Source organism: Balaenoptera ricei, chromosome 7 (assembly GCF_028023285.1).
Source record: "Balaenoptera ricei isolate mBalRic1 chromosome 7, mBalRic1.hap2, whole genome shotgun sequence".
Taxonomy (NCBI): Eukaryota; Metazoa; Chordata; class Mammalia; order Artiodactyla; family Balaenopteridae; genus Balaenoptera; species Balaenoptera ricei.
In genome coordinates, this window is record NC_082645.1 from 93,134,543 (window position 1) to 93,157,832 (window position 23,290).

Genomic DNA, 23,290 nt, shown 5'->3' on the forward strand with positions numbered 1-23,290 from the left:
GCCAGCGGGGGCCACTCTTCATCGCGGTGCGCGGGCCTCTCACTATCGCGGCCTCTCTTGTTGCGGAGCACAGGCTCCAGACGCGCAGGCTCAGTAATTGTGGCTCACGGGCCCAGTTGCTCCGCGGCATGTGGGATCTTCCCAGACCAGGGCTCAAACCCGTGTCCCCTGCATTAGCAGGCAGATTCTCAACCACTGCACCACCAGGGAAGCCCTGGGTTTCTTTTTTGCTTCTTCTGGTTTTTTTTGTTTTGTTTTGTTTTGTTTTTACAAAACAGCAGCAGGAAAGAAAAATGCAGGAGGCAGATGAGCCAGGCACCGGGGTTCAGATCAGAAGGGAGCAGGGAGACCAAGCTGTTACTGCAGGCTGGCCCCGGGACTCTGTCCCAGCATCCTGGGAGCACGGCAACAAGCCCTAGAAGGAGCAGAGAGTGGGTGAGGAGACGGCTGTCCCAGCTCGGTGGCGGCACCGCTCCTTGGGCGGCCACCCTGGCGGTCAGCCAGGTTGGGAGCACTTGAGGCTCCTGTGTTTGGAGGCCTGGTCTCCAAAGCACGGACCCACAGGGGCCAGGCAGAGGGAGGAGGTAGGAAGGGCCGGCACAGAAGGGCTATGAGTTCTATCTGGGTCCCCCGGGACCACGGGGCCCAGGTGGGCAGGGGCAGTCAGGACGCTTCCCTGCTTGTCAGACAATCAGCTTCTTCAGGAAGGCCTCCAGCTGGTCCTCATCCTTGATGCCCACAAACCTGTCCACCACATCCCCATTCTTGATGGCCAGCACGGTGGGCACAGCTGATACCTCATACTCTATGGCGAGGTCTGTGTGGTCATCAATATCCGCCTTGGCCATCACCACCTTTCCATGCTGCTTGGCCACCACCTTCTCTAACCTTGGCCCCAGGATCTTGCAGGGACCACATCACTGTGCATGGAAATCCACAACCACTGGTGTCTCACTGTTGACAACTCAGCCTTGAAAGTCTGGTCCATCCTGGATGTTAAAGGTCATTGTACAGACTCTGGTGGTGTATATTGACTGGGCTTGGCTGGGTGTTACTGTCAGGTTATTAGGACTGCGCTGTGGGGTCTGCAGGGCCCTGGAGGCAAGGGGCGCCCACTGACTCTGAGAGGGCTTCCTGCAGATTATGGAGGCCAGGAACCTCCCCAGGAGAAGTCGCTAAGCCATCTCCCTGCAGCGAGAGCAGAGGGGTGCACAGCGCGGCCCTCCCCACCGGTCAAGGGCACTTCTGTTCCCTATTCATTTCTTTACTCACTGCCTGCCATCCAGCTTGCACACATCCCCAGTCACCCAGTTGCCGCAGCCAATGGTATTTGTAGCTTTCCTGCCTCATGGACAACACTGGACAATTGCGAATGGAGCATCTACTGGCCAGGTACTGTGCTAGGTGCTCTGCTCCAGAAATGAGAAGCAGATGTGATCCCTACCCTCATGGGACTCACGTGATCAGTCATTCCTAATTAATACTCAGGTCCCTTGATTGCCACTGCTCCCTTTGGCAGGTTTACTTAAATGCCACTTAAATCTCCCTATTTTTGAAGACCTCTTCTTTCCTTCCCTTCCTTCTCTTCCTTCCTTCTTGCTTTCCTTCCTCCCCTCCTTCCTTCCTTCTTTCCTTCCTTCCTTTCTTCCTTTCCTTATTATACATGTCTTCTCAAGGGAATCACTTCTATACCTACAGCTTCAATTACTTTGTGTATACTCTAATGACAACACAATTTTAAATGTTGTTTTCATTTACCAGTTTTATTTTACATAGGATGCCTCATTTACTAAAACCATAGATTCCAAGTTGCTCCATGAAAAATGTGATATTCTTAGCTGTCAACATTAGGGAATTTCCCCAATCACATTTTTAAATTGATTTAATGTGTTATTTTTGAAAACATAAGTTGGGATATCACAAAATGGACTTAGCCTGCAGAGGCTTACTTTCAACCTGAGAGCTCCATTTCCATGTTCTGCTTAACAGAACCCAAAATGATCTTCCTTCCCAAACCTCTTCCTTTTCCTGCACTATCTAAGAAAAAGTAACCACACTCTACATAGTTCCCTAAGCCAGAACCCTAGCAGCCATTTTTGCTTCTCTTTTCCCCTTCCCGCTCCATATCTAGTCACTGAGCACTTCTATTCTACCTCCCAAATGACCTCAGATCCTTTCCCTCCACTCCAATCTCTGCCACTGCCTTTAGTTTGAACCCTCACTCCTCGCTTAGATGAATATAAAGTCTCTTAATGGGTTTTGTTGCTTCCATCAGTCCTACTTATTCTCAAGCGTGACCTCACTACAAACCACCTGATAGTGACTCCTTAACTTCACAACATTCAATGGCTCTCATGTTTCTGGGAAGAAAACCAAGCTCTTTACCCCAGCATCTACTTGGGGTTAATAGATCTAGGTTTGAATTTCAGGTTTAAGTACTTTGCAGCAGTGTGACCTCAGACTATTGGGCTCTCTAAGCCTTTGTTTTCTCACCGTGCCTGAGGTCACTGAGGGCAGGACTATTTTTCACACACGGGTGCCTGGCATGTAGGAGGGACTAATCAATGTTGAATGAAGGGAAAGTATTTTAAAATCCACATCAAAAAATTGTTCCTCCTTAAAAAAAGAAAATCCTGATACACTATGCCACTTCCAACCAAATTTGACTTCTACCTTTATTTTCTGATGATCACAATAAGGTGCCTTTGGGGATCCACACAATCAGGGATCAAATCCTGGCCACACCCCTGAGCAATCATGTGACCTTGGGAACGTTACTTAGCTTCTGTAAAATCTGTAAAATGAAGGTTTCTGAGGATTTTGTTCCCGAGGGTTAAATGAGTACCTCACTTGGAACGGGGGCGGGCGCATAGTGTTTGCCAAATGTTAACTATCGTTATCATCTTCATCAAATCAAGACCGTGGTACTTCACTTTGTGACTCTCAAGTTTGTATGAGAAAATCGTGCTTTATGCGTTGTTGTTGGCTAAAGTAGGGAAACCTGGAAACTCCTGCCGTGGAAGAGAGAAACAGGCGAGAAAAGCGAGTTGCTGAATCCCAGCGCCTCAGAGGTGGGAGGGAGGAGTTCGGTACCTAATTTACTGATGAGGAAGTGGAGGGGTGACGTGTCCTCGAGTCTCATTCAAGACACAGCCACAGCTCTTTATTGAGAGTAGGACCAGGGCCCCGGGGGTTGCTATGGTTAAACTGTAGGCGGAAACTAACACTCTTTGGAAGGCAAGACAGGAGGAGCATTCAGTTATAAAAAACGGTCAAAAATTGGGGTGAAACTAAGTTCGCTGAGCAATACATCAAATGAGTCAACTGTCGACCCGGTGAAACCGAGTTGCTAACTGAACTGGCATTTTACGAACAGGGGCTTTCTACAGAGCCCACTGACTCAGGACGGCTTCCATTAACAAACTCGCGCGGCGCTTCCCGCAGGACCGGAGAGCTCGGAGCGCGAGAGATGAATGGAAACCAGAGTCCGGGGCGCGCCGCTCGGGGGGCGGGGCAGCCGCGGGCGGGGGCGGGGCACTGTGAGTCACATGGCTGCGCTCTGAGGAGGGCGCGTGGAGGGAACTCTGGTCGTGATTGGTCCGTCGTAACCAGGTGACCGAAGGACACATTCCGGTAGGCAAGGGCCGGCCGGGCTAGCTACTTTCAGTCGGGAGGCGGCGGCGGAAGGAGGAGGAGCTCCGGCTGCGCTCTCTCCCTGCAGTGGCTGCGCATCTCAGCGCTTGTCTGGTTCCCACCCCTTTTAAATAAGCCGGTCTGGTCACCGCCCTCACAGACTAGTTGGCTCCGGGGAGGCGGCGGCGGCGGGGGTGCGGCCGGAGCCGGGCCCCTGCCCGGGGCCCGGCGGCTGGGCGGCTGGGCGAACAGGAGAGCGGCGGGCGAAGTCGCGTCTGCATGTGCGGCACAGCCCCGGCATAGCCCCGGGCTGCCAGTGCCCGCCGCGCCATTGTTGGGGGAGGGGGCGGCTTCTGAGCTCGGCGGAGTCGGGGGACGAGCGGAGGCGGCGGCGGCGAGGAGTGAAGGCGCCCCATGGGGAACTCGCTGTCTTGTTGCCTGTCCCCCAATGCCAGCCCCAAGTTGGGCCGGCGCAGGGGGTCAGCGGAGCCGGACTGCGAGTCTGAGGTCTACAAGGCGGCGGCCAGGAACGCGGTGGCAGTAGCTCCGGCGGCGGCTGCCGTGGAACCCGCCGAGTTGGATTTCGCAGGTGGCGAAGGCCACCACCTGCAGCACATCAGCGACCGGGAGATGCCCGAAGGTAAGAAGCGGCGGGCGCGCCTCGCCCCTCGCGGGGTCGGCGCCGTCTGCTCTCGGGCTTACCTCTGGCCTCCGCCGCCCCCAGGGTCCCCCGGGAGGGAGACGCCGCCTAGGGCTCCTTCTTGCCCGGAGTTGGCTCTCCCAGGGCTGGGCACCGGGGACGAAGGCTGGCTCTGCTTGGCGTCCCCACCCCTTATTCTTTACCAGTCGCGTCCGGCCAGTCTCCTTCCCTCTTCCCTACCCGAATGCCCAGTTCTTTCCCCCGTTCCCATTTCCCAGCCCGGCCTGAGACCCTCCAATCCGCGGCCCTTCCTGTTCGTGGTTCTATTTAACATCTCGTGGGACTTAGCAGAGACTTTCTGGTGTATTCTCTCTTTTCTTAATGAAAACTTAAATACTCTAACTTCGGCGTATCCATCCCGTCTCCCTATCCAGATGGTACCTAAGCGAAGGAACTAGGTAAGGGCCTGATGATAGACTTCTATTCGTTAAGGTAGTTGATACTCGAGACAATTAAGACAAACATTAGAGGATTTGTCATTTAAATTCAAAATAGAGATGGACAGAGTCAGTGTGGTGTTCTTAACTAAAATTCTTTGGATTTTAATGTTTTCAGTCGCCCTGATAGAAGCTACTTTATCCCTTCTAACTATAATTTGAACACGATAGGAAAGAAAATGGTGGGAGAGGGGCTTAAAATAACTGTGAACGGTGTGAAACGTTACTGCCACGGCTGCAGAGAATAGTTGTTGGGTTTTTTTTCTTTACCAAAGGAGACCCCATGGAGTTCTGATTACTTTTAAATTCCCACTTTGACACAAGTATGTCTTCAGCTGCACAGCCTTAACCGACTTCTTTTGCACGTTGCCTGTTCTAAGGGAGGGGTGAGGTGGTTCCTGAGACTGCTGGGCAGAAGTTTCAAAGGAGAAAAAACAAATTCAGATTGTAATTTGTAATATAAAGGTTTGGGAGTTAACATACCACATCCATCCTGCAGAAAAATGTCTCCATGGCTCCCTCCTCCACCCCACCCCCCCCACCCAGTAGAATACTATTTAACTTTAAGAATGTTCAGGTAAAAGTTCTGAAGACTAAGTGGCTGGGGGTGGGTGTTGTCGGGGAGGAGAGGAGAGAGAGAAGAGAGGAAATGTTTGATTTTTGCCTCTAGAATTTTGGAAAGGGATGGCTCTAGGTTAAAAAAAAAAAATTTCTGGGTAGCATAGTGGCACTTTAATAAAGACTGTTCTTTGAAGTATAAAACATTGTATCATAAAGATGTTAAAGCCCCACTGGCCCATTTGTTTCATTTAAATGCCAGAGATTATTTCATTATTTCATAGACGAAATGTCTTACAGCTCTTCTATTTAAATTTTAGTTGGGTTTATTTAATTTCTTTAAAAGTTAGAATAATTAAGCCTGTGGATTCACCCTTATGATGGACGTGGCTTTGTAAGTGGAAAGTACTCCCTTTTCAGAATAGTTAGATATTGTGAAAGAATGAACAAATTATGTGAATTAATTGTAGCTTTAAACACAAAGCACGTAAGTACTTGTGAAAACTGCTCTGCTTGTTGCTATAAGGTAAGCCTCTAAATGATTTTTAAAAACAGTTAGTAGTTGGCTAGTGTAGGATGAGAGACGAAAATTGGACCTTTATAGAATTCTTTTAAGATGTACAATGCATTTTCTTGTGTATTTCACTTGGCCCTTCCATCTACAAATAAGGCCCGTATATATTCTCCCTCTGTTGCCGATGAAGAAGCCAAGACTTAGAGATCTGAAATGACTGTGTAACACAGCTACTGAACAAAAGAGACAGACTTGGGAGGTGGTAGATATGCCAAATTCAGTTCTTGGGATGCTTAAGAAACTGTTTAGAGTGCACCTTATATTTTATAATTTATCCATAAGTTAGGCCTATCTCAGCATACTCCAGTTTTGATTATTGCCATTCCAGTTGATTGTACACAACTCAGAAGCAACATTTACCTCTCCATTCTCTGTCTGTACATACATTGCAATGGATATGAATAAAAGTAGAAGTCATGAAATAGCCTAAATTTATCAGTCAGGTAAACACGTTGATATAATTTAAAGAGTTTGTTCTGGTGAAATCCAATTGAAGCCGAGAATGCCCTGGACAGAGGGACATTAGGGGAAGCTGGTAAGCGGGCAGGTAAGGTACTAAGCATTTAGCATACGACTATGTATGATAAGGAAGGAGTGCTAAATCAGGAACTGGAAAAATAGAGTTCATGAGTACAGAATTTACCTTTTTATGTTTAACAGGATTGTTAAAATTTCATTTCAATTTGTCTTTTTTGGGGGGGCATTCAATAAAGTGATAAGAGAAACCTCAATTTCAGCATTTGCCTATTAATGAAGTTTCCATAGAAACAAGGTCAGAACACCAAATATAAAGCACAGGCACATTGGAAGTTTGCTCTTTATGTCTTTATTTCAGACAATTTTGTATCAGTTTCCCTGGAAACTGAGAAATACCTACTCAGATATAAAACATTTTGGCTTTTCTACAGTGAAGAATTATTTGGTTACTTAGAGAAAATCGTACATAAATGATGCTCTGTCTTGTTCTTCAGAAACATTGGAGAAGAACATGATTTCTTCAAGCCATCTCAAAAAAGTAACTCCTAAGAACGTAGTATAGATTTCAGATAGACTCAAAAGAATTTTTTACTACTTTGTCTTTAACAGTATATCTAATATAACTGATGGTAGTGTCATAATAGAAAATAAGATGCTACGGTCCTATTATCTGATTTTATTTTTATTCATCAACTTTTCATACAGCCTTTATGTTCTGACCTTAGGAGCTTTGCTAATTTTCTGGTGAAAGGTGCTCTCTCAAGTGACCCCTACCTCCCATCCCCCTGAAGAGTGGGTAGGGAAGGAATTGGCAATATGATGTGGAAAAACCTCTGAGCAACAGATCTTTCCTTTTTTTGGTGACAGTATTAATAAACATTTGATGTAAAAGGTTTAGAAAACACAGAAAAGTCCTTCACTCACACTCAGAATATCCAGAATTTTTATTAATATTTTGGTGCTGATTCTTCCTGAACCTTTTGTATGCATATAAACATAACATTGTGTTTATTTTACAAAGATGGGATTGTTCTTTATGTGCCACTTTGTAACTTTTTGTTATAAAGAAAAGTAACGGCATGAAGCTCCTGGAACCGTGCTGGCACCTAGAGAGTGCTCCAGGGTGACGTATTTCCATGCAACTGCGCATAGCTCTACAGCCTGCCTTTTACCAACTGTTTACTGTGCCATCGAATGGTTGGAGCATAATTCATTTACCCAGCCTTTATGGTTGAGCATCTTTTATAATCCCATTATAATGCTTTATTCAGGGGACACAGGTAAAAACTGATGCATTGTATTGATACTTCCCTATAGCATTCTGATTGTACACTTTGTCTTACGACTTCATTAAATTCATAGGGTGAGTCATTTTGTAGTAAAGGTATTTTAACATTAAATGTTCTTTTCCCAAATTAAAGTTACCATTGATTTTTCACTGAACATTAGATTTCCTCTTTTAGGTTTTCGTGGTTCTTGGTAACCTGTCTTGTGTCTTTGATTCTGAGTAACTAAACTACTACTCTAAGAGATCTGAAATTAACTCTGGTCTTAGGTGACAGACACATCAAAAGACAGCATTAGAAGAAATCTTAGATGATGTGGGAAAATTGGGAGAAACTTAACTGGTTTTGGGTACACTGAAACATGATTATTAGGCACCATTCCAGAGGCAGGACAAACAGTGGTTAGACAAGACAAAACCCGTATCCTAACTCAGGTCCTTCCTTTCTAGAGGTGCCTGGGGGCTGACGACACAAGAATAACATCAGGTAGTGAGAACACTAAGAAAGAAAATGAAGGTAATGGGCTGGGGAGGAGGACAGTTTTACAAGGGGTGGTTAAAGACAGCTTCTCTCCTTTAGCGACCCATGAGCAGTCCTAAGAGAGCCATGTGAGGCTGTGGGAGAAGAGGCTTCTGTGCAGTTCCTAAGAAGGGAATATGCTTGATGCGTGCCAAGGACAGAAAGATGGGTGGCTGCAGCTGAGTGAATGAATGCCAGGAGGAATATGGGGGATTAAGACCTTGTATGCCTAGTGGGCCTTGACCAAAAAATATGAATTTTAGTCTAATTGTAATGGGAAACCATTGAAGGATTATATGCAGGGGAATGATGTTAATTCTTAGAAAAAGGGAAGGGGGGTAGAGAGGGTGGAGGGAGATCAGAGCAGCTACTGTGTGAGAATAGACTGTAAGGGTGGAAGGAAGCAGAGAGGGAGACCAGTTAGGAGGCTGGTGCGGTAGCTCAGGTGAGAGCCAACAGTGGCTTGAACAAAAAAGCGATATTAATAAGGGTCTAAAATAGGCTGTAGTATATAGATTGCTCTTGCATTTCGTTTGATTCTCACCATGTTCTGAGTTAGGTAGTGTAGGAATTCTTCTCTTAGGTATAAATTGAGTTGTCCAAGGTTTTAAAAATGAGTATTGATAGAGAGTAGGACTGTAAATTCCAAATGCATGGCATATAGGAACAGAATTTATTGTTGACATTATGTGAGCTTCTTTGGAATACTACCTTTTTTCTCACCCTTTTTTGTTGTTGTCGGTTTAGTGTATTAAAGTAATAAAACTTAAGAGTTAAAACAGTAACACTGCGTAATGTGAAATGAAATGAAGGTAACTTGCAACCCAGAAAGGTTCTTAAAAGTCCAAGAAACTGAGTAAAGTACTCTTTAGAAATATATAAAGCCAGGTGTACTTACCTATGTGTCACCTCTCAGTCATGATCACTGTAACACTGATTGAGGATTAAAATAAGGCAAAACTGAGAACCAGGGTAGAGGCAGGTACAGAAGCAGTTGGAAACCAGAGCTGGGAAGTTTGGAAGCCAGGATGGTCAGAAGCTAGGGAAGCAGGGTCAAGGCTTGGGTGAGCAGTAGCCTGGCAGGTGCAGGAGCCTGCTGTGTCCCCGCTGGTGAGGCCGCCCAGCTCAGGGCCGGCTGGCGGGACCTCCCTGACTGCGGTGGCAAGCGTGGACTCAGAGAGATGAGATCATCAGTTTCCATGGTAATTGTAAGGGTTGTAATGTTTGTCTTATGAGCCATAAAACTAATACACTGTGCGGTACAGGGACGCTAGGGCAGTTCAGTAAACGCAGTGGTCACCGTTAAGTGAACTGGTGCTCAGCAGTTGGCCCAGAAACTGCTGACATCTCCTGTTTATTTGGAATATATTGAAATCAATATGTTGATATTAATCGCTTTCTGAAATATGCTGCTTCTGTCAGATGCTTTCTTGGTCACTTCCCTCTCCCTCTAATATTTTAACAAGGAAAAATCATTTATCGACAGTTTGATAGCATAGTTTTAACACTTTTAGCCTTCAGTAATGCATTTCATTTGTTCTAAGTCGCCTATGTTTTCACACTTTTAACAACTGCAATTGAGATGGATCTTAACAACTGGTAGAATCTTAGATTGGAGGAAAAACAGTATTCAGTGTCGGTGGTGTTTTACAGGTTTCCTCTGAGGAATGTTTACATTAAGACCGAGTTTAATTTTTTTTTAATCATACTTTTTCTACATCGACCTATCATGCTGTCAAATAAGTTGCAATTTAAATTGATAATACAAAAATGATGGGTCTTAAAATACAGTTTTAATCATAACCCCTAATCATGAGCTCAAGAATATCTCTCCTGGGTAAAACATTCTTAGAGGTTTCTAAAGAAATAACTTTCGGAAGAATCCATGTAATTTCCTGAATGCACAGTAATTTCCTGAAGTCTCTAAATTACTGTGTGTGCATGTGGTGGGGAGAGGGATGAGAGGGATGGTGGGTGGTAAAGCTTTGCTTAATAGTTGGCAGTCTTACCTTTGTGATAGTGAAGAGTGTGGTAGGTTTTATCATAGTCTCCTTAGGCTCTTGGGAAGATAGTTAATGGGAAGTGCAGAAATATTGTGTGTATGTATGAGTTTACTGTCTAATGGCTCACATGTCCATTCTATAAGATAATGATGTGGTATTTTTCATTAGCAAAAAGTGCAAGTTATATAGAAAATTGTTGGTTACATAGGCTATAAACAAAAGATTAATATTTTCTGAAAACCTCATGCAAACTGACAGCAGTAGGGCCCTGGTGTTTACAGTACATTCAAATGATAGGCCAACTCACCAAAGTGGAAATACCACTGATAACTGTGGGAAAATGGTCAAACTGTGTAATCAAAAGAAATACAAATTAGATCTACAGTGAGGTTCCTCATTCATATCAGTAGGAATTTTTTTTTTTTTTTTCAAGTATCCAAAGCAAGGGTAGGAACTCAAAATGTCATGATTGGTAGCATTATACCCTAATGTGCCCCCCACCTTCTTTAGGAAGCAATTTAGCATTGTACATGGAGCCGTGAAAGTGATCTAACCTTTTGGCTTAGTCATTCCACTTCCGAAGATCTTTGCTAAGGAGATAAAACCATTATTTTAAAAACTATGTACATGAAGATTTTCCTCATAATATTTTAAGAATAGAACTTTGTAAGCACCAATCCCCAGCAATAGGGGATTGGCTAAGTCCAGTATAGGAATAACACTTGATGGGCCAGTGTGTATTCATTAGACAATAAATATGCAACAGTGGGGTGGAGAGCGCTTGTTAGTAACAAGAAGACATAAATTGTACACTAATTAGAGCTTTTTTTTAACGTATAAGAAAAGCAACTAAAAGTAACGGTTGTGAATCATTGTGTGTTAATGATTGTGAATGGTTGTGTGTAATTTTTAAACAGAGCATCGTTTTGTCTCATGCAGATTTTTGTTCATGATATTTGTTAAAGGAATGAGCAAGTGACTTTTACCTTTCCCCACCTTTAGTGTGATCATCAGTACTGCTGATTAACCAGGTCTCCTTCAGTTGCAAGTTAAAAGAACATCACAGAGTTAAGCACTACTTGACCCAGGAGTTAAATGATCTCCTCAGTTCTGCTCTCCTCTGTTGATGTCTCCTGAAAAGCCTTTCCCCTCATGATAGCAAGGGGAGTGTCCAGCAGCTCAAGACTAGCTAAGGATCCTAGAGTACAGTTCTGCCTTTCTCTTTTCTTGGGAAGTCCCAGGACAGCTGTGATTGATTGGCCGGTCCTGGGTCCTGTGCCTACCTTTGAACCCCCTAGGATAGAGTAGGGAGAGTGCCAGCTTTTTTCTGGTCACTTGGGCTAAGTTTACTTTTTTTTTTTGCATGTTGTCATTTCTTTTATCCCAGCCTTCTTGATTTTTGTATTTAGATCTGTAGTAGCACATCTTGGTTTGGCGGGTGTGTGTGTGTGTGTGTGTGTGTGTGTGTGTGTGTGTGTGTGTGTGTGTGTTAAAGCTTGCTTCTCTTTGATTCTGGCACTTAATTTTCCTGGACTTCCATTGAAAATTGTTAAGTTTTACCATGCCATAGACACTGATAAATAATACAGCTACTTTGCAAACATTTCTGCTTATTTTTTAGATTCAAATGTAGTCTATTTACTTTCTTTTTGGTATAGGTAAGTAGTCATGAATTCTTTCGGAAGCTATAGGTTAGAGGCAGCTGTGAAAGTCTCTGCCTGCCATTTTGTGTACAGCTGAAATAATTTATTTTCCCATTGTCTTAGTTTTTCAAATATGTAGGAGAAAAAAACTTTAAAATAATTATATGGGTCTTTTACATAAAAATGTTGAATAGAATATTTTCTCCAAAAGCAGCTTGATAAACTTCAAATTCAGTGAAGGAATTTTCATGAAGAACAAAGCAGTTGGTTTAGCTCTGTAAATTACTAGTGCTGGCAATGACATTCAAATGGATGGCTCAGATTCCTGTTAAGACGGGAAGTCCCAAATTACTGTTTGTGCAAAATTCTTTCGGGGTGGGAAAAGGGGATTCTAGGTAGATACATTTGTGGAATGCTGGGTTAGACAGAATTCACTACTAGACTAATTAGTTTTTAATATATCAATGTGTGTATTCTTTGGATTCTCTAAGAGGCAGGGATATATTTGTATTTCACTTTGACCATCAAAGCCATCTTTCAAAAACAGATCAGTTATGATGTGGTTTGGGAAATAATTGCCTTAACCATTACTCTTTATCTGAATCTTGGTCCAGTTTCTTAAAAGATTGGTTAAATGGTTTGAGATGGACTTTGCTGAGGAAGTGTCATAGGGCTTTTATGTTTGTTTGTTTGTTTTAAACAACAACCTTACTATCCTGTGTGGTAGCTTGTGCTTGTTTTGTATTTCTGCCTAAATAGAAGACGCTATCCCACCTTGGTGTGGTGCAAGGTGGGCTACAGGCAGACCCACCTTTTCGTGTAGGTATGGCCAAAATGTTTTTCTAGTAGCCCTATGATCTGCTCCAGAAAGTACTCTTATTGAAGCCCCAAATTAATCATGCAGCGTGGAATGAAGAAGTGAGTTTAGCTTTGGAAATAGAGGGCAAAGTTAAAAATCACTATCATGGAAGTGTTCCTCTAGATTAGAACATTGAACTTTTATGTAGTCCTCTTAAATCTGCCATGATGAATAGCCCCCAGATAAACCACAGCCAATTAAATGAGTTCATTTGTTGAATGGAGTTAGAATTAGCCATTTGATTGTCTGAAGAACATTTGCCAAAAGCAACTCACTTCGTTTTGGCATATTTGATATATTGAGCTGGTATCTGACAGTAGTTGGCCACAGCATAACTTGCTTCTTGAGACTGTTCCTGGAATGTGCTAGTAATATCAGCTTTAAAAGAGGGTGACTGAATTTTTAATTGATAAATAGGAGGGGAGTCACATATATGATTCATCTAAAAATGGCATAGATTATTTAGGTGCAAGTTAAAGAAGTCTAAGACATAGCCATGGTTTTATTCCACATGTATGGAGAGTTTCTACAATTTTGCTGTTTCCCAATAGAATTTTTATATTGTGCCTTTACTAAAATTGCCTTTTTGTCATTACTAAAAGCTCTTCTCAAGACTATTAAAAGTGGTTTCAATCAATGTGTAGCTATCTTTAAAATCATGTATTTTTCTACTCAACTAAATCACCACACCTTTTTCTCTTCTTCCTATACAGACTTAGCTTTGGAACCAAACCCTTCTGACCACCCAAGGGCAAGCACAATTTTTCTGAGCAAATCTCAAACAGATGGTAAGGCAATGCTTTTTTTTTCCCTGAGAAAAAGAGTGAAAACTGTTTTTGTTTTGTGTATTATAGGAGGTATTTAGAAAAACTCTTACAGTGGTTTAAATGTTTCACTTTTTTTATGTATTCACTTGTCTTATTTTAATGTGTTGATGATACAGTTTCCTTTAGTTGTCAGTGTTTTAGGGAGGAGAACACTTAGACTATCTGTTTATACATTTTGCCACCTCTTTATCAGCATAGTCAACTGGCCACATGATTTAGATGTGGTCTATTTCTCCATGCTACTTTGTCCTTTTCCCCTTGCTCCGAAGAGCACATATGTTAAAGACAAATGATAGGGTTTAGGTCACAGTTAGGTTTCCATTTGATCAAATCAGAAAAATCAGTTGTTATATATGGGAATTGAGCCTTGTGATTTTGGCCCTGTTTTACACAGTGTTCAACCAGACGAGCCTATCTCACATCCAGATTTATGCTACTCAGAACTTTGAAGCTATTCAAAACTTTCTCATCCTAATGTATTGCTGTGCCAGGGTAATAAGAGCAACATGCCATATGGGGTTTTCCAGAAGATTATCCTCAGCATGTGAAACTCATATAAATTTCCTGTGTCCTCCTTGTTTTAAGATGAGAATCAGAACCGTAGAATTTTTTGCACTCCTGCTTGCCTGCTTGTCTTCCTTAATGTTATGTTAAATCCTAGTTTATTTGCTAAAAAGCCATACGTCACCAAGTTTTTCAGTTGATTACGAGAGCAGGAATACAAGAAGTGAACATTCCATGATATTTAAAGTGAAGCAGCACAATAAAAAATGGAGGTTTGGTTTTTAGTTGTTGTTGTTTTGCTTTTTTTTTTTTTCCGTTAGATCACTGGTTTTTATAAAAGGATATAACTCAGGAACAGCCAGATGGAAGAGATGCATAGGGCCAGGCATGGGGACAGGGCACAGAGCTTTGATGCCCTCTGCAAGGGTACTACCTGTTCACCAACCTGGAAGCTCCTGGGGTTTCTAACTTGCATTTTTCTAGTGTGTGTACTTGAGCCACTCATTTCTGGTTAGGCTTGCTCTATTTCTCAGTTTCTTCCAGAGCCATGAGCTGCTCACATGTAGAGGGGCTCTGGAGACAGTAAAAGAAAAGCTGTCCCATGCCTGTCTCTCTCTTCAGCCTTAAGGAATCCGTGCCTGTGATGCCTGTCTGGAGTTAAAGGAGGCAATGTGAGCAAGAGTGTGGCCTAAGACCCTCTTCAGGCTTTTATTCTTCTGGCCTTTGTTGGAGCAAAACAGTTTTGTGTGCTGTAGATATGTTCATTTAGGTCAGCACACTCATTTTAAAATTTACGTTTAACATAGGTTACTTTCCAGTTGTGTATTTTTTCAGTAAGGTATTTGAGTAGGTTACCATTAAGTGGTTCAGGATGCTTCCAGAGATACTGGTGCGTTCGGAGATGAGTGCCTGGCCAGAAACTGGTTCTTAGAGTTGTCATCTGTAGACTGTGGTAATTAAAGTACGCTGTGTGTAAATGAAGAATTAGAAAATTCTCCTGGCTAGTAGTTCAGCTATGCAGCAGGTAAATTTTTTTATTAGCTAAGTTTCTCACCTGGCCTAATTTGCTTTGTCCTTTTCTTTTGTAAATGGGGAGTCTTTCATTTGTACCTAATACAGAATATCTATTATGTCAAAAAAGTGAAACTAAGTTTTTAGATTTTATTTATAGGACTCATCTTGCTGGGTGATTTAAATTATATATTTTGTTGGAAATTATTTTAAAAAATAGAATGGAATTTTATCTCATTGTGTTATTGGTAATCCATCAAATAATTAGTGACTACTTTTATTTTTCTATGGCATTTGTATCAGAATTCATCAGTTAATTTTTTTTATTCTTAGTGCGGGAAAAGAGGAAGAGCAACCATTTAAACCATGTAAGTAAACAGTTGAAAAGTTAAGAAATTAATAGTTTGAATTAAAAATATGTCTGCCATGATTCCTAAAAATATGACGGATCCAATACTGTTAGCATGGACCTCTTTTTGGTAGATTTTCTAAATCTCTATTTTCCTAATTATCAAATGTATTCAGGAAAGTCTTTGACTTAGTAGTGCCCATTTTTTAAGGGTTCTGACATTTAAGTTAAATTTCACTAATATGGTTGTAGTATAAAGATCTGCCTTAAATTCTTTTGCCTTATTTTTTTGATCTTATTTTTTAACCAAAGTAATAAAAGTATGACAGGTAAGTTAATTTTTAGCACTGTCCATTGACTTCTTGTCATAGCAGGTGACAGCTTAGCTTCTTCGGTCCACCATGACGTTATTTCCCTCCCTGTGTTCCCTCAACATGTATCAGTTTTTATTAAATCAGAATCAATGTTTACATTACTACGACTCTGCAAATATTGTGCATTGCTGAGCCATATAGTTCTCTGACTGTGCCTCCTCCTTGTACACCCTTCATTCTTTTTCTTAAATATTAATGAAATTGGAGCACTTCTGCACTTCTCTAGGATAACCCAATCCCCCTTTTCCTAGCCAACGTGATCTCACACAGCCAAATGCAGTAAGTAGCTCCCTGCCTGGTCTCCCTGCTTTCACATTCTTCATTCTTTCTGTGGAATTAATTTCCTGACTATATTCGCTTGCCTGTTTTCTAACAGCTATTTTTTTCCCCAAATGTTTTAACATTTGTCACATGCCTATCAAAAAAATTTTCCGTCTACTAAGCCACATCTGTTCCATTTTTTTCTTGGAGACACTTTTCCCCAATCTTTTGTCTTCCTACTCCCATATAGACTAGTGTTCCCCTAGGCCTGCTCTATGCCTCTTTTCCTGGGATATCTGTGTGAAGTCATCTGGGATCTCACATAACTCTGCTCTCTTATGTTGGATCCCCTATGTCCTAGATTCTGTTTCCCTCTTGTCTTGTTATACTTCCTTGTTTTACTGGAGCACATTTTCCTGGGAAAAGGGCACATGGGCAGAAAGTTTATAGAGATCTAGCCTCTCTGAAACTCCTTCTATTTGATAAAGTATAGAATTCTCAGTTGAAACTAATTTTTGCCGTTCTGAAGACATTTCCCTCTCATCTTCTCATTTACACTGTTGCTCTTAAACCTGTTGACATTGTATGGTACATTGTACATTACCGATTTTAGTCATTTCCCCCCACCCCTTCCTTCTCGGGAACCTTTTAGTACCTTCCCTCTCCCTGGGATTTTGAAATTTCATAATTTGGTTTGGTATAGACCTTTTTTGTGTGTTTCTTTGATATTCTGTTTTTTTCTTCCAGGTTCCTATTATTCGGATGTTGGAAGTCTTAGACTTACCAGATGGCTAACTTTTTTCCCCTCCTGCTTTGCATTTTGTCTTTTTGTCCTGCTTCCTGGAGATTTCCTTGACTGTGCTCTAATCCTTCTATTGAATATATTGTTTTGTCTACCTTATTTTCAATTTATAGAGTTCTCTTATATCCTGTCATTCTTTTTTTCACTGATGCAATTTCAAGTTTTCATTTGCTCCTGAGTTTTTATCACTCCCATCAATTCCTTCTTCCTGTTTGGTTTTGTTTTTTTTTAAAGCATCCTTATATTTTATTTTATTTATTTATTTTTTGGCTGCATTGGGTCTTGGTTTCTGCACGTGGGCTTTCTCTGGTTGCGGTGAGCTGGGCCTACTCTTTGTTGGGTGCGTGGGCTTCTCATTGCAGTGGCTTCTCTTGTTGCGGAGCACAGGCTCTAGGGCGTGTGGGCTTCAGTAGTTGTGGCTCATGGGCTCTAGAGCGCAGGCTCAGTAGTTGTGGCGCATGGGCTCAGTTGCTCTGTGGTATGTGGGATCTTTCTGGGCCAGGGCTCGAACCCGTGTCCCCTGCATTGGCAGGCGGATTCTTAACCACTGCGCCACCAGGGAAGTCCCATTCCTTCTTCCTGTTTTGATCTCTTACTTGTTGGGGGCTTCCCTCAAACGTGTGATGGTCCTTGGCTGTCTGTTAAGATCTAATTGGAAGCATCACTTGGACAACTCGTTAACTGATGGGCCTCACTGCAAGGATTTGGGGACGACGCCTCTGAACTCTGAGCCTGCCTTGGGTTCTGTAAGACAAACTGGTTTTCTTGTTCCTGTCCTAGTCACTCTCTGTAGGTACCAAGGTTGTGCTTCCTCTGTTCTGCCATGTCAGTTACCACTCCTTTATCTAGTCTTTTCACCTTTCAAACATTAAAAATCATCTGCTGTTTATCCTGTCTTATGTATAGCTTTTTTAAAAAATGCCTTTAATTCTAATGAGATGATATCTGAAAGAAGGGGGAGAGGAAATAGATTTGTGGTCAGTCTACTCAAACTTAGATTTATTCTTTGAATATAGGTTCTGAGTTTGAAGTTTAATTCAATATAATTAACGATATTAATTCAGACAATATTTTTGATTATACCTATAATTAGAATATTATACTTTTCTACTAAGGCCTGGAGTATGAATTCTATTCAAACCACTCACCCTACCATATTGTCCATTAATGTGCAACATAGATGGAGCATTACAGACTTTTCAGTTAAAGTCATTGATTCTTAATAAACGTATCCAAAACTTGTGAAAAGGGGGAAGAAAAAAGTGAACTTCAGCTTTATTCTCTTTTTTTTTTTTTTTTTCATTTATATACTTTTATTTGGGAATGTTTAAATCAATACAGAGAAAACTAAATTTCAGAGACACTGAATATCATTAGTTTGGATATCATTACTTTATTATAAAAGAAACACGGAAATTATTTACAGGATGAAAGATTTCAGAACTTCAGCGGCAGCTTCACGTGATGCCATTGGGGGAACGGGCAGCTTCACGTGATGCCATTTCAATAGTGACTTATTTTAGTCGACATAGTTTCCAAGAATGTCACCATCTCTAAATAAGAAATAATCCTTGTCATCTAGAACTACTTTGGTGCCTCCATATTCTGGGAGAAGAACTTTATCTCCAACTTTCACACTAACTGGTTGAATCTCCACCCTTTCCTTTAGAGCCTGATCCAACAGCTACTACCATTGCTTGCAATACTTTTCCTTGCGATTTTTCTGGAAGCATAATGCCTCCTTTGGTTACAACTTCGGGTGCACTTCTTTCAACTAATACTCGGTCAAAGAGGGGAAGAAACTTTCTAAATGCCTGTCCTGCCATGACTCGGGTTGCCGCCCTTCGTACTCTCGCTCTCTCCAGCTTTATTCTTTTAATGGGTTAAAATCAGAGGCAGTAGGCACAATGGGAAGAGTCATTGGGTGGGGGCAGGATTTCAACAGGCACTTGACCTTTAATGATAAGCTTTGAGGGTTGTTACTTACTAGCCTCCTAGGTATGATTATTTTCTAGTCTTCACCATTAAACCTGAAGTCTACTAAGCAACCTTTCCCCTTATAAAGATTGTAAAAGTCCATGTATTTTGTCCTTAGTGCTGAATGAAGATAAATACTCTTCTTCAGTGACCAATTGAAATAATACCTATGAACATTAAACTGTCAGTAGTGTTTTTTGCTACTTGTTTTTTTTTTTTTTGTATTTGCATTTTATACCCTTATGTGTGTCAGTGCAGTTTATTGAGGTTGTGAGCCAGCAATGGTAAGGCTTTAATCATAAAGGACAGTTATCTTAAATTTTCAAGCAAGATGAGAGGAAAGTAATCTGCTGGCAGCTAACATATCTAGGCTTTGCTCAGAGGCTTCAATTCTGCCATCCTTTAGTGAACACTAGATGCTGGAAAGTTTGAATAGTTTCAGGAGTAGGCCTGTGGAAGTGTTTCTTTTGTAGGATCGAGCCAGTAGACTGTAAGTTGCTGATACATTAAATGAGCCCCCATAGGACTATAGACCACATCTAATTAAAAATTTTAAATGTTTTAGCAGTAATATTTCCAAAGACAAATCAATATACATTCATAATAGAAAAAAAAGTTTTTAATAGAGGAAAACAGGATAAATAGCACCCAGAGCTCTACCAACTAGTCTATATTTTGGTACATTTCCTTACTATTTTTATTCCCCTCATATATATAGATTTTTGGTCAGAATTGACTTTTATTACGTGTAGTGTATGTCATATTATACCCTAATAGTAGTGACCTTAAAAGATAACCTGCTTCGTTTAGAATCAAAGTATTTGAATGAGTGAATTTTCATTTTTCATGCTGTATCTGTTTTTTGAGATTCTAAAATTACACATTAACCAAATAGCTTAAGGACCATATCAGAGTTTTAGTTTAAAACATTTCTAGCTTGAAGGAGAAATTAGTCTTCCAAACAGTGATACTTTTCAAATATGTTACATCTAGAACTTTTTGTTAATAAGGAATAAGTGGCTTTGCATAAAGCATCTGAAACAAGCAAAATGGTGTTTTATATATGCCATTTGGATATTTCTGATTATTGGATACTGGCAATTTTTATTTAAATGCTCTGTATTTTAAAAAGCATCAACTAGATTTTCTCTGTGCCTCACCTTTCATGTATTTGTGGAGGACATTGATGGGAGAGTGTGACAGCATGGTGAAAACTATTTTATATTAATAGGAGGAAGGAAGGCTCATCTGAATTAGTAAGCAAACAAAAACCAAAACCAAAACCCAGCTTTAAAATTGTTTGTATTCTGTGGTATTAAAGAATGCTACTCTTCCTTCCAGTGGCTTTCAGTGATTGGGATTTGGTTACTGGCCTTACTTTAAGGAAGAGAGTTGTCCTAACATAGTTTAGGCCATTTTAGTATTTGACTATTGCCATGTTCATGGGCTCTTCACAAATAAATGGATACTTCTAAAGTGTTTTAAAGATAGTTCATTCTCTAGAGGGTCTCAAAAAGTTCTTTGTCACCTATCCAACACCACTGTAGATAAATTCTCACGAATTTGTATCTTTAGTAAGATTTACCTCCAGTTGTAACTGATCTTAAATAATTTCTCAAACACTTGTTGAATCCTAATTTGTCCCAGATTCTGTGCTCAGTAGCTGGAGGTAGGGGAAGAATCTTCCTAACCTGGAGAAGCTTGTTTACTTAAGAGGGTGGTACTATGCAAGCAGCTGAGACCATGGAACAGTTGGTAAATTAGATGTGTGAGTGTGCAGAAAGTGAGAAGTTTTGTGGTGTGCCTGCTGGCAAAGGGATCCTAGAGGAAGATGGGGTCAAGCTTGCTGGGACAGGAGGAAGAAAAAGGCACTGCAGGCAGAGAGCAGCATGGGTGAGGCAGGAGTGTCAAATAACACGTAGAACAGAATTAGTACAATTTTGAAATGAATGGCAAGTATTCTCTGAGGTTCTCACTTGAGTAATGTCATGGCAGTCTTACTTAAACATGAAGTGAGAAGTTAAATTCTCAGAGTTGTTTTATCCGTTTTTTTTGGATGCGAGAGAATCTTTAAGCAGTACCTTTTTGTCCTCCAGATAAGGAAGTTGAGGCCCAGAGGGACTTACGGCCCCCAGCTTTTTAGCGATAGAGCAGCCCTGGCACGCCCAGCCTCTGATTCGCAAACGCTTGTCTCGTCGCACCGTCTCCTGAACGAGTACATTTGTTACTGGGGTGCATTGACTGCAGTGAGATGCTCCGGCGTCGGTGTTACAGAAGGCATTACCTTTTAGTGTAGTAAATGAATAGAAATGGGAAATCTCAGCTGCATTTCATTGCTTAAGGAAAAAACCCTGAAATCCTATTCTAAACTTTTTACATTATTATAAAGGTAATTTATAATAGGCGCTTGCCAGGTTTGATTATAGGTACTATATCAAGGCAGCATTTTATAACCCATTTCTCAAAGCTCGTCTGTGGAAGTCAGAGTATAGAGGTTTCCCATAGAGCTGCACATGATATCACACTCAGGCAGTTCATGGAGTGTAAGAAAAATCTTAATGCTTTATCGTTTGACATTTTAACCAAGGAAAAAAACACACTTTATAGGTTTAACTTACTGTGACATTTTCTTCTATTTCCCTTCCCCTTCAGGTATCTCCAGGGCAGCTTACTAAAAAGTATAGCTCATGCTCAACAATATTTCTAGATGACAGCACAGTCAGCCAGCCTAATCTTAGAACCACAGTAAAATGGTGAGTACAAGTAGGTTGCCAAGGGCTGAGTGACAGACCCCCTTATCGCTAAAAGCATCCTAGCCATACATAATTTCATTCATTTGAATTGTCCTTTTCAGTGATCAGGTTAAAAAACGGGTGTCAACTATACATTGATTTCAAGGACCTAAATATGAATTTTCAGTTTCCATTTTAATCTTAGAGCTCATGATAGAAGGGAAAGCCAGTTAGCAAATAAGAAATCCCAGAAAAAGTATAAATCTTTATTTGACGCATTTCTGTTGTTAAGCCGTTGTTGAACATAATGAGAAAGAGAGGCACTTTTTATTGGCTATTTCTAGAAAAAATTATTTCTTTATGAGTTGTAGTCCTCAAACAATGTATACTACTTTGGAAGCTACTCTTAGAAGAAGGAACAGCTTGTCCCCTACTGGCACCAAAGCGAATCTGCATTTAAATTTAATTGGATTTTGTCAGATTTATCCCACTGTGCATTTTTTTTTTTTCCTGCACTATTTCTGTATGAAATTTTACTTCTCCTTCCTGTCCCCCAAAGAGGGGGAGAATATATCAAACCAGTCTTAAGAAATACACACTCAAGCTTAATTTCTTTGTAGATGAAATTTGTTCAACTGAGGTTTTAACTTAATAGACACATTTAATTTTTGTTTATATATATAAATATATCTCCAACACACTGTATCAATCACAGCAGAGAACAATAAAAGAGGTGAGGTTTCGGAAACATGGCTGTGGTCAGGCTTATACTTAAGGAGACACGAACAGTGTCATGATGATGGAAACTATTCTTTAATTTCTGGGAGCACCTCATAGTCCACAATTGGAGATGCACTTTCAAAACACCCTAATGATGAACCTTTCAAGCTTATTTAAGAGAAAAAAACCAAACGGGATGCAGAGCTTCTTGCCTCCTCCCTCGCGGTTGTCCATGAAACATTAACATCTCCTTAGGATATGAATGTTGATTTTCCAGAACACAGTTTGGGAAATGCTATTTGAAAATATTAATGTCCTTATCCTTAATTTTATTTGTTGTCTTAATTTTATAAGCTAATTATATTTTTAATTGGTTTTTAATGTGCCAGCTTTTTTTTTAGCTCTTTAAATTATCAGTAACTTCTACTTTAATTAAAGACAGCAAGTTCACAGTCATAATAATGTAACTTTCCTCTCTTGCTTACAATAATAGTTGCAGTCAAATCATGTTTCAGCAAAAACTGAGCCCCATCTCTAAAGTCCTGAGTTTGGGCACTTATCACATCATCACTGAATGTTTTTATTCAGCCAAGACACTGAATCTGTGGGTACAAAAACCACTCTACTTTGGCTAGAGTCGCAGCTTCTTTTGAATTCAAAAGAGTCTGATGTCCAGTATATAATTCAAAAGTACTTTGAAGGTTAACCTTGCTCAGGGACTTCCCTGGTGGTGTAGTGGTTAAGAATCTGCCTGCCAACGCAGGGGACACAGGTTCGAGCCCTGGTCTGGGAAGATCCCACATGCCGCAGAGCAATTAAACCCGTGCGCCACAACTACTGAGCCTGTGCCGTAGAGCCCGCGAGCCACAGCTCCTGAGCCCGTGTGCCACAACTACTGAAGCCCACGCACCTAGAGCCCGTGCTGTGCAACAAGAGAAGCCACCACAGTGAGAAGGCCGCGCACCACGACAAAGAGCAGCCCCCGCTCTTGGCAACTAGAGAAAGCCCGCGCGCAGTAACAAAGACCCCATGCAGCCAAAAATA

At 41.3% G+C, this 23,290-nt stretch overlaps 1 protein-coding gene and 2 pseudogenes across 5 annotated transcripts in view; 1 reads left to right on the forward strand and 2 right to left on the reverse strand.

Moving 5' to 3' along the window:
- Positions 1 to 442: 442 nt before the first annotated feature.
- On the reverse strand, positions 443 to 1,199 carry LOC132369179 (thioredoxin, mitochondrial-like; annotated as a pseudogene).
- A 2,813-nt stretch (positions 1,200 to 4,012) lies between these two features.
- Positions 4,013 to 23,290, forward strand: part of LOC132369177 (cyclin-Y-like protein 1) — a 34,875-nt gene continuing 15,597 nt past the window's right edge. For 2 of the 5 annotated variants that reach the window (XM_059928558.1, XM_059928559.1), the window contains exons 1-4: positions 4,013 to 4,273; positions 13,403 to 13,477; positions 15,365 to 15,399; positions 21,447 to 21,547. In XM_059928558.1, coding sequence (XP_059784541.1) covers positions 4,048 to 4,273; positions 13,403 to 13,477; positions 15,365 to 15,399; positions 21,447 to 21,547 — 437 coding nt within the window. In that variant the 5' untranslated portion in view covers positions 4,013 to 4,047. Of the gene's footprint in view, positions 4,274 to 13,402; positions 13,478 to 15,364; positions 15,400 to 17,040; positions 17,564 to 21,446; positions 21,548 to 23,290 lie in introns of those variants that run through there. The other 3 variants (XM_059928562.1, XM_059928560.1, XM_059928561.1) reach the window with 3 other exon arrangements.
- Positions 18,337 to 18,692, reverse strand: LOC132368651 (10 kDa heat shock protein, mitochondrial-like; annotated as a pseudogene).